We start from the raw sequence: 11286 nt of genomic DNA on the forward strand, positions 1-11286 counted from the left end.
TTACCCCTGATACTGCTGTCCGCCCATGTAGGCAGCAAACGCCCTCTGAAGTGACGGTTAGTAACCAGACCCCTCAAGCGATGACGGAGATGAGCGCTTACCGAGTTTCGAGTCTGCATATAGATGGTACCGGGTCCGGTGAACTTGCAGACGAGACCCTCGGCCGAAGCCATGCCGCTGATGATGCCACCAGATGCCACACGCTCCATGACATACTTGGTATTCCAGGCAATCAAGTGGCCGTTATCCACAATGTATTTCTCGCCATCGACAAGCTATAGACATAACGCGTCAGTGAGCCACTCCATCATTAGGATTGTTGAGAAAGACTTACCGTCTTTTTGATGATGGCTCCGAAACTCGAAATCCACATCAGACCTGTGCCACTGATCTTGTACACCCACAGACCTTCACCACTGAACATGGCCTTGCTGATACTCTGCCGCTTAAAGTCCTTGATGACGCCCTGTGTCGAGGCAAGATAGGCGTCATGGCCTACTGACCACTTCTCCTGACCGGTTAGACGAAGCGTGGTGACATCGCCGAGACTGTGCGGTGCGAGGAGCACCTCACCAGGACCAACAAATGTCGAGCTTGACATCTCACCACCGGTGATCATCTTCTTGACGCTGAACTTGATCTGTCCCTTCAGAGTGACACTGGGAGACATGGCTATCATGGCGCCTGGCTTGGCACTCATCGGACAGCCCATGGCAAGCTGAATAGTCAAGATGGTGTTGGTATCTCGATGGCTGATTCGGTAACTACCTCCGTTGAAGGTGCCGACGTCATCGGACGTGGCCTGGGCACCTACGAACTGACCTGCCGGAGGCGCTCCTGAGACAGTCATCGCTGGTGCGACTTGCGCCGGTTGCTGCTGTTGTTGAGGCTGTGGCTGTTGCTCCTTCTCGGCTGGGTATGAGCTGCTCTCGGCCTGGGGCACAGCGGCCGGAGGTGGCGGTTCAAAGTGCTGTTGGTGAGCTTGGGGAGTTGCTGCAGGAGGAGTTGCCACAGGGGGAGTTGCTGCGGGCCGCATGGCCAAGTTGGTCTGCTGTCCTGGCGGGGGAGGATATTGGACCTGTGATTGTGGAGGCGTGGGCTGAGGAGGCTGCTGCTGAACTTGGTGCGGCTGCGCCGGCGCAGAGGTGGGAGGAGGTGGATAGTACGTGTGAGCTGCTTGCTGAGGGTGAGCTTGCGCCTGGGGAGAAGGCGTCGGCTGCTGCTGCTGCTGAGGTGGAGGTGGGTAGTGTATCGGCGTCGGCTGATACGGCGATGGCGGAGCATTGGGAGATGGCGTTTGCTGGGGAGGAGGAGGATAGTTCATTGCATGCGCAGCTTGCGCTTGAGGCGGAGGAGGGTAGAACTGCGTCCGGCTCGCTGGAGGAGAGGTCGGAGGTGGCGCATATTGGACTTGCTGCTGTGGTGGAGGAGCTGGTAGAGATATGCCGAGGTCAGCTTTGCTATAACTGAAGTCAACTGCGAGCTTCGCACGAACCTGGCGAACCCTGGGCCGCGCCAGGCGGAGCTGTGAAGATATCATGGTCAGTCTGGTGGAACTTGCTTGGGCACGAGGCGTGGAGAAGCGACTTACGAGGATAATAGTGGGAAGCCATTGCGATTGAGCTCCTGTTACACAACGGCTGTGGCACTTTTAGGACAAGAAGAAGATGACGAGGAGAAGAATGATCGACAACAAGATTACAGAGGAGAAGAGGAAAGAAAAAGAACCCGACCCCGGGACAGCTCTCGCCAGCACAGCTTCGAGGTGGTCAGTTAATTGCTCTAGCCGCCCACATGGAAGCTGTGCCAAGCTCGGCATACACAGCCCCGCACCGTTGCGTTGTTCCCCCTCACCATGGACTTGGACGCTTGAACCTGCGGAGAATTGAATTGGTCCGGAGTTGATTGACAATCGCCAGGGAATTGTGTCATGTTGTAGCGAGTCCAAGTCTCTCCGCCATCAGCTTTTCCTTCGTGGGCATTCCCAAAGTCGCATCAAACCAACAATGTTCCTGCCATTGTCTATCGCGATTCTGCTTTTCGCAACAAAGAAGTCAGCAATATGCTGCCTAGTGCTCATGCCTGCCCAATCAACGTCTGCAACCAAGTCATCAAGCCCTGCAGTGAGGCCAGGGTGAGAGCTGTAGGCGCTCACGCGGGCCTGCCCAGGGCGCTTAAAGTGCATCCGGGCCATCCCATTGGTATGCTGAGGCTCAAGAGGCAAATTCGCTGGCGACTAGCCAGGACAGCTCTCCTCCATTGAGAGCCTTCTCAAAGTTCATGCTTCATGTCGTGTTCCCTCAAGACCGACGTGTTTTTCTCAGCTGAATCGTCGCGTCGTCACGTGGGTCAGGTCTGAGAAACACCATCACTGATCTGGTAGGTATGCCTCGGGTACGTGATCCGGGTTCTCGTCAAGCCTGCCAAGCTTTCATTCCATCGTCGCTTCTTGGCAGAGTCTGGGGAACGCGTTCCACGAGCCTCCCTTCTGCGTGCCTGTTGTGTTTCGCCCAGAACACATGTTTCCAAATGGATCTCCCGCTTCCGTCAGCGCCCCCTCTTCAACACGGGGCTCCATGGCGTTAGATGGGCGGTCTTGGAAGATGAAGCTCCGATCCTTCGTGGGACGGAGAGCTCTAGACCCGAGAAACAAGCGGTTCCTTCGTCACCAAGCATCTTAGGCGCGTGGGTACACAGGCCGTGTAAGGACATTTCGACCGCGAAAGAGAAGTCCGACTAGGACCGGGGGCTCTTGGCAGACTCCTTCTGATCTCCCCCCTAGTATGACATTTGTCAGGTAACCTCCGCTGTCTGATCGATGAAACCATCCTGAACCCTATCTCCGAAACGGGTATTGACCGGTCTTACTGTGTGATCTTATCTGTACTCTGATATCATCATCGTGTACCCAGGCTAGTCAGGTGCTGGGCTGCTGGCATGCTTGTGACGTTGCGAGATAGTTCCGTTTCCCGGGAACACAGAGTTCACCGACGATCCCTTGTCTAAACCATCACTCGATGTTCATCTCGCCTAAAGATCATCCCTAGAATGATGCTCACGCCAAGCGCGAGGCCCCGGATCTCCGTCACAACGGCCCGCGTCGCAAGGACCAACACTGCCAGAATGCTCTACCCGCGATAGGTAGGGAACCGCGGTCGTGGGTCTCCGTTAGGACGCCACGATGCGGTGCGAAACCATGTGAGCCTAGCATAACATGTTCCTCAGCGCAAACCGGCCAAGATTCCAAAGGCCTTGATAGACCGATAGGCAAGCCTCGGACTCTATGGAGGTTTGGTTCCGCCTTCCGGGGATGAGAAGGGGTTCTCCAGCCACAAAGCCGCCAAGCACCCACAGTCTCGAGTGTCTTGGGCCGGGAACCCGTCTCCCAATCTTGGCACACAGCCCAACAGCGTAATGTGCCCAATGAGTGAGACAAGTTTGACTATCTGGAAGAAAACACCGTCTTTGCAGATCACTGCGCCCGTTAGGTGTTCAGAGGCCCATGTTTGAGACGCGGCTGGGGGTGGCATCGATTAAATTGATGAATCACTGAACAACACATCGGTCAAAGTTTCCAGGGTTCGGCCGCCCCGTGCACACTCCAGAGGCAAGAGTAGCATATGAGATCGACGGGACACGATTGAAATGAAGATATACTCCCTTGGCGACCCGACTGACAGGTTGCCAACCGAAGACCAAACGCCACCGTTCAGCAAGGCGAAGGGCCATAGAGTCTACAGGCGAGCCTGAAGCGCAACGACTAGGCTGTGGTGCGGAACGACTGCGGAAACATCCCATAATTGCTCATTTCTGCTGTTAGAGGTGAAGAAAACCTCAAAGCGCCAACCAGCTGCTCCAGAGATGAGGCTGCGGTCAGAGCCCTATGGACCATCAAGACCACGCCTCCCGAGCAGCCTTCGGCCTTGGCAGACGAGAGTGTTGAGGGCGTGGAACCCAGTTACCGTTTGAGAACCCAAGTGTCTTAGGATGAGGCGATCGAGAGAAGCTCAGCTCGGGGGCTTGTAAAATGATACTGTCGTGTGTAAGTAAGCAAGCGTTGTAACACTGATAGAGTTGATGGGTGTTTGTAATGGCATGTAAACATTCTTGGGGGTGTCTTGACGCAAGTGTGCTAGGAGCTCTACTGCTCTTGGGCCTCTTGATCTCAGCATTGGATCTGAGACCCTGATGACCAGAGTTGTGCGGAAATCTCATCATCGTTCCTAACCTTCAACGTCATCTCCAGGCACTAATAACTCCAAAGAGATTTGCCTTAATCGGTGACCGTATACTCCGCCCACGGAAATATCCCAGTGGGGGCATGCTGCGGTTGTGGCTGGTAAGGCTCCCCTGGGAGTCAACCAACGTCGATCTGATGTTGTGCTCCGTCGGGCCAAATGGACCCGAGGACCTGGGTAGCACCGATGGGTCAACGCAGGAGGCGCATCACCACGATGGTATCCATTTGCCGATGCGTGCTAAGCCATCTCGTCACCTGAACCGTCCGGTTGCGCTGGTTGAGAGACATATCGTATGATGGAGCTGCCACATTGGGGTGGGCGCACACCTGGGCCATATGCTTTCCCAAGAAGAGCTCCAAGTTGCCAAAGTATCGATGGATTTCGGCCTGTTTGAGAAGACTTGGCTGAGCTCCTCAAACTGCGTTTCGGACATATGTCTGCTGCGTATTCTCGAAGTTTACCGTGTTGTGGATAGTTGCTGTAAGCCGATATGCTTACACAAATGAGCACTAAGCCTGTGGCCAGATCCTCCTGATGGAGTTAATCTCAAGCTTCCTGCGAATTTAGCTCGTGGCGTTTACGACACAAATGGTCAAGGCCAGCACTAATTTTGGGCTTTGGCCTCAAGCCACCTGAATCGCTCCGAACCCCCTGCAAGGTCAAAGACCTGAGATCTCAACCGTCTGCCGATGGGAAGTACAGTCGAGTCAATCCCAAGGAGAGGGATACCAGCTCGTTGACGCATCCTGCAAGTCATCAATGCTGCGCGATGGCTTCCATGGTTCTTGTTCGTTGTCTGGAGGTTCGGAAGACACTGGCTTTAGCTTAGCCCACGAGGTTGACGATAACCCTAGAGATTCCTATGCCATATCCAGAGTGTATACTCTATGGTACCTCGAAGATTTTCGTAGCCCTGAGGCTTGTAGCAATGGCGGTGTCCACGAAATCGCAGCGAATACTCGAAACCATGGGCAATAGTGCTGTCCCAGCCCAATGAGGCGGCGGCTTCAATCTCTCGCTGGCGCCAGGAACGGTGAGGCCCAGACCCAGAATCCAATCCGGAAACCCGGAGAGCAGCGGGCTAGGCTGCTAGCCAGTTGCAGGTTTCTACTGATTTGCCTGCAGGAGTTTCTCCCATGGCCAGATCTCGACTTTCTGCCGCCCCGCAATCCAGCAGCTCGGGTCAACAGTGTTTGTGTCGTTGTGAGCTCGATTGGAGAGGCAGTTGGGCGGCTTGCCGTGACGGTGAGCCACAGTGCTGGCCTCTGATGCCATGCGCCCGGTTCAACGAGAGCATTGGCGCCGGCCCATGATGTTGGTGGTTTCCATAACGCAGATTCTGGGCCCATTGCGAGCTCTAGAACCAGGCCGCCTCCACGCTGGTGCACGTGCATGAAGATGTCTTGAAGCAAACGCACGTGCGTTCGCGGCTAGTCTGAGGGTGTTTAATGACTGTCGCAGAGAACAAAACCCGCTTGACAGCAAGGAATCCGAGACATTGGTTGATGGTGCTGTAAGCCTTGGGCTGGCCGCCCCATTCGCGCAGTTTACGGCGTGACGGCTCCTGGAAAAATTGAGGCCAAACCACTTCTGAATTGCCCCAAGTCTCAACTGGCGCCATGCAGCTATGTTCTCCTTGCCAAGGCTGATACAGTTCCAGACTTGATGCTGGGCCATGGCATCATGGGGTGTCGGGCTGCGAGGGGTGGCGTCGACGAGATTGGCTCTCACTGTCGCTAGGAAAATTGGATTGGACGAGCGTCAGGGAGACGAGCACCAAAGAACAAGGCGAGGGTGAGCCACGAACAGGCTGAAGAGCAACAATCCGTGCCGATGCCTTGCGAGATCTCACGATTAGTGCCTGGGCGATACGTTAGAGGCTCCTGACTCGTTAATCCTAGGCACCGCGGTGTGAATCCTTCAGAGACGGCTTCGGCTCAGGAACTCACATGGGATTAGCGCCCGCGCCAGGGCTGGTGAAAAGCCAGGCCCTTCCTGGTATCGAGGACCCGGGGGAACCTCGCCAGAAGCTCTAGACGGCCGCGCCAGGGCTTGATCTCAGGTATTGAACAGGTCTCGACTACGAGGCTTGAAAAATAGGGGACGGGGAATTTCCAAGGCTCAAAGGCTATTTCGGTACGGAGCAGAAGGCAAATGATGATTGATCCGACCACATGGCGCTGACAGGATTGAGCAATGAATCTTTGGAGTGAGTGCATGGAGTTTAGATGGCTGGATTGGATGGAAGACTAGAAAGAATGGAAGGAGGTGCACATGATGCACTTGCCGTGGAAGTGTAAGAGCTGTCGGCCGCTAGGGATGAGAACTTGGAAGGTGCGACACAGTCAAAGCTCCGTAACTTCTTCGCCCTGCGGGTATCTGTCCCTTCTAGGTAGGTGGGCTTGGGAAGCTCTGCCCCATCTTCCGTCCATCCCAGCAGGGCAGAGCAGAGCAACAACCAAGCTACATTCCAAAGTTGCCCAGTGCAACAACATCAATTGCAACAAAGACAGCAAGCACAGTGAATCTCACGCAGCAGCATGACCCTGGGATGGCCGCCCCCTGGATCAACAATCAATCCATCCATGGCGATGCGAAACGTACCTGCCTATGTACGAATACAGTATCCAGCACGTCGCCCAGGTCGTGTGGCACTACGCTTTGTCCTCCGATGATTACATGCCGCCGAGAAATTGATGAAGCTGGGACGCGGGGTCAAGCAAACAAGCTGGGCGGCACTTGGGCTGTTGCTTGGGATCCTAGGCGGAATCCCGTGCCATAGTCGAGCGCTGGCGCCAGCAGGTGGCCATTACTCACTGCCTCTGGCGGCCCCTTCAGCCTTTTCTTGATCAGCTCAGGGGTGAAATTGGACGGGACCCGGTGGACGGAAGAGGGAGAAGGCAAGCGCAAGCCAGCCGAGATGGCAGCAAAAAACACGTCACTTTCTCCAGGAGATCTCCCGACAGACTGGACTCTGGTATCACCGGACACATTGATACGTCTGCAAGGGCAATCTAGATCCATTGCCCAGGCCAGGCCTGAGGTGTGTCTCGACGCCGCAGGGCAGCCAGCTAGCCAGCCAGCCACCACGCCCTCCTCCTTCTTCATCTTCTATGACCGACCCGACCACGAGCCTGAGCTGGAGCTGTGCCGGAGCTGATGCTGATGCTGATGGGGTCTTCGGCCGCTTGAGGTACCAGTAGAGAGACCTTGTAGCGCGCCAAGATATCGCCAAGAAAACACCAAAACCAAGGCAGTCCAATCCCGTGCCGAGAAACTCACGCCCAAGTGGGCGCAAAGGTCCCACTTACACCGCAACTGGGGCCACCCTTGGACGTGCTGCCGGGTGCATTCCCAGCTGTCGGTACCATCTCAAGCCCCAAAGGATCCAGCGTCCCAAGATCCAGAGGTTGATGGCCCCGGGAGGACGGTCGTTGGTCCACGATTTGTGGGCGTGATGGGGGCGCCTCCAAGGACGCCCTCGAGGAGAGGAGACAAGACACAACACAGTACTCGTCCTTGACATTGCTCCTGCGAATGAATACCTGGAACAGCCAGCGTACGTGCGCCATCGATCCACGGCACCACCTCTTCGGCTCTACGAGAGCGACTTAGCCTCCGTGGGTAGCCTCCATAGCCTCCAGTACAGGCCGCTCCACCCCAGCACTGAGCGGCGTCAACGCCTACTCGTCTAGCGCAACGCCTTGGATGCCTTCATATTACCCGGCCTGCTCGCCCCTGCTGCCCGGTTTCCTTTCCTCAAGAACCCTCGTCTTTGCCTTTTCATCTATATCTGAGACTTGACATCCCTTTGCGTCCGCTCTCATCTGCCTCGGACTGCTCAGCACCACTCGTCACTCCCATATAGTCTATCCTCACACGAACCTCTCTTCCATGGGCAGGCCGTCGCACAACCATGTGCGAGCCTCACTTAGCCGGAGAATGGAGAGACTCGCCCTCAAAGGCACCCGCACATAAAGAGCAACTCAACACTTCCTCTACGACAAGAATGGCTGCCGAGCAGGCGGCAATTATCCCAACGGATTCTGCGAGCTCTCTGACCTCTCCCATCTCGCCACCAAGCTCGCCGCCATCCGCCTCGTGTCACGCGTTCCAACCCACTCGAGCTCAACCCATGGACATGCTTGCGTCTCAACTCCGAAAACAATCACTGGAGCAGTATCACTCTGGACCGAACACCGGATTCTCTCAACCCCCAGTCGCCGCCCTATCCCCCTCTTCATTACCGGATGATGATTTTGTGAACGTCCAGTCGGCCATTCGTCAGCGTGGCTCAGTATCCATGGACGTTTATGTCGAAGATGCTTCGGTGGCCGCCACAAGTACCACTCGTGCTGAAGGTCAAGAGGATTTCATTTTCCCCAGCAGCCGAGCACAGGATTCTTCATCCATAATCTCTTCAATGGTGCATGCTTCACCAATTGCTGTCAACCCGACCGCCTACCTCGAAGCCCGAAACCACGGTTCTCGCACGATATACGGGCCCGATTTCAACGACTACTCTGGCAGTCTGGAAGTGGACGAAGGATACTGCGAAGAGGAAGATGACTTTAGCTGGCTGGAGTCAGCCGTGTCGTTGAGGTCAGCTGGTATACCAGCTGGAATCACGAAGCGATACGGACTCCGATACAGAACGTCGGCCGAGGCAGCAAGTCGTTGCAGCAACGCGATCCATAGTCTGCCGAGAATGCGACGCCGCGACAAGAGGAGGAGAAGACAGCCCAGGTCGACCGAAGCTTCCGCAGCAGAGAGCCTGGGCGCCAGCGCCTCCAAGATGGTGGCGTCGGTGCAATAATGGAGCCAAAACCAGTGGATGGCATTGATACTGCATTTTAATGGCGTACATGGCGGCGCATAGCGAGGGCTCCTTTGGTAAAGGAAACGAAGGGCATTCACAGACGGAACATTCATGACACAACGGCGTTATCACGGGATGGGCATCTACACGAGCGAGGCGCGCGCCATCTGGGAAAGACAGCAACAGACGGCACACACGGAAGGTCTAAGGCGTTTTTGTTTTTCATGGGTTTGGGGCATAAGTCTGCATTGGCGTTTTTCTGGCAGGTCAAAGATTCATGGGTTATGGCGCAACGGGATCAAGGTCAGGGGCATACTCGGGAAGTGATATTAGGGATCATCATGATCGGGGAGTCGGTTTTAGGACATTGGGATGTGCTTGGAAGACAGGACCAGCACAGGCGCATCATGATTGGGGGCACATATGTACAAGGACAAGGTCAGGGATAGGGATTGGGGGATGACGACGAGGAACAAGGTCAAGCTCTGGTGGGTAGATTAGCAGAGCCTCATACCTGGGTAGCACATGTGTAAGGGAAAGAAATACACGATTGCGCGGTCTCCGTGCACAAACATGAAGATGTCCATGTTGTATTACACAAGATTGTGAGTCTGGAAGCTGTGACGAGGCTTGTGATGAGTGATCAAGGCGCTAAGGGTATATGTTTGTCATGGATAGATGGGAAATAGGAGCAAGAGGGTCTCGACTGCGGGAATGGATCTTTGAGGCGTTAAGCATCACGGGAAGGTCGATAGTCGCGTCACGATTCATGATTCGATAGTGGGAGGAAAGGCTGGAGAGCCGAGAATCTGGGTCCGGGCAGAAGGCTGAAATGGACTGGCTTAGTCAAGTTCGTGTGAATGTGTTGTGTTGTGATGCTTGTCAAGTTCATTTCGTGATGCATCATATTCTCATCAGTGAAAGATGCATCTCATGATGGGTGCACCTTTGTTTCGGGCGTCATCGAAAAGGAAAATAAAACGCCAAGAGGCGCGAGATCAGCACATCCTGCGTCCACTTTGTAACCGAAAAAAAAAAAGAAAAGAAAAAAAGGTACAGGGCTGAAGGTCTGGGCTCTCAAGATCTAACAGGGGGTTGACGATCACAGGCAGGCAAAAAAGAAAGGAAGCCCTCGTGATGCGGTAATAGGTAGAATTATTAAATAAAAAATTGAAACCCGTTGACGAGGTAACATTTGTTTGAAACAGTCTCTTTTCTTTTTAATGTCGACGGAAAGATTTACATTCTTTGCAAGTGAGACAAAAGATGAAGAAATGGAATTTTCCCATTGTCGTTGATCATCTTTTTTAGTGGTGTTTTGGTGGAGGAAGGATTTTTTTTTTTTTTTTTTGACAGGGCGGGTCGGGGCGATCAAAGGAAGAGGGGCACACACACGCACATCTCCAATGGATGGCATCAATTGATGGATGGGATGCAAATGCAATGCAACCTTGGCTAGGTAGGGCCGTTGCTGCAAGGAACCAGGAGAAACAGGGCAGGGGTTTTTTCTTTCAATTATTGTTTCTTGAAATAGATTTTTATGTAGGGCAATTGAACAAGTGTTGGACGACGAGTGACAGTACAGGGAACTCAATAATCAATTGATCGATCGCTCACTCACTCACCATCATCACCACTCTCACTCACTGATCAATCCATCTCACTCACTTACCATAGAACTCAACTCACCCGCTCTCACCCGCCAGCCAAAATGTCACATCATTCTCGTAACCGGACCCAACTCAAAATCCTCCTCCGCCCCATCGCCCATCGGATCGCCCTGGCCTGGCCTCGCCTGGCCTCGCCTCCTCTCTTGCTCCTCCTCAGTCTCGCTTGGTCTTGGCCCTCCCGTCCCATACTAACGTAGGTACACCCGTATATAGTTCAGGCCGTCGAGCGCCCTGGGTCTCGAGTGGCTTCGGGCATGCAAGGCAACCTGACCAAGAAGGCGCGCCAGCCCCCGTTACTATTCCCATGGGCGTCACCACCACACACTACACCCGACCTGACGTGCCTGAGCAAAACTCTTTGTCTCCTTGATATGACTCCTAGTGTCCATGCTCTTGACTGCAAAAACATGTCATCCATCAGAGGACACGGTTGCTGCGCAGAGTGATCGTCCTTTTTTTGTCCCTCCCCAGTAGACAAAGGGCGTAAATCAACTGCCGTGACAAGAGAGCCGCTCCGTCAATGGAATGCTCCCTCATAGCCTCGTGCATTCCTCCC

At 54.4% G+C, this 11286-nt stretch overlaps 2 protein-coding genes across 2 annotated transcripts; one reads left to right on the forward strand and one right to left on the reverse strand.

Moving 5' to 3' along the window:
* On the reverse strand, positions 1 to 1540 carry LRP88_02817 (tryptophan RNA-binding attenuator protein-like domain-containing protein; the record flags this gene model as incomplete). The annotated part of the gene is made up of 4 exons (XM_083239456.1): positions 1 to 45; positions 102 to 275; positions 335 to 1431; positions 1492 to 1540. The coding sequence occupies 4 exons, from the start codon at positions 1538 to 1540 to the stop codon at positions 1 to 3; spliced, it is 1365 nt and encodes a 454-aa protein (XP_083104586.1).
* A 6710-nt stretch (positions 1541 to 8250) lies between these two features.
* LRP88_02818 (uncharacterized protein) lies at positions 8251 to 9057 on the forward strand (the record flags this gene model as incomplete). The annotated part of the gene is made up of 1 exon (XM_083239457.1): positions 8251 to 9057. One exon carries the CDS (start codon positions 8251 to 8253, stop codon positions 9055 to 9057), a length of 807 nt encoding a protein of 268 aa, XP_083104587.1.
* Positions 9058 to 11286: the final 2229 nt, after the last annotated feature.

The sequence above is a fragment of the Fusarium phalaenopsidis genome, assembly GCF_050370095.1.
Source record: "Fusarium phalaenopsidis strain FUZ10S chromosome Unknown contig_32286, whole genome shotgun sequence".
Classification (NCBI taxonomy): domain Eukaryota; kingdom Fungi; phylum Ascomycota; class Sordariomycetes; order Hypocreales; family Nectriaceae; genus Fusarium; species Fusarium phalaenopsidis.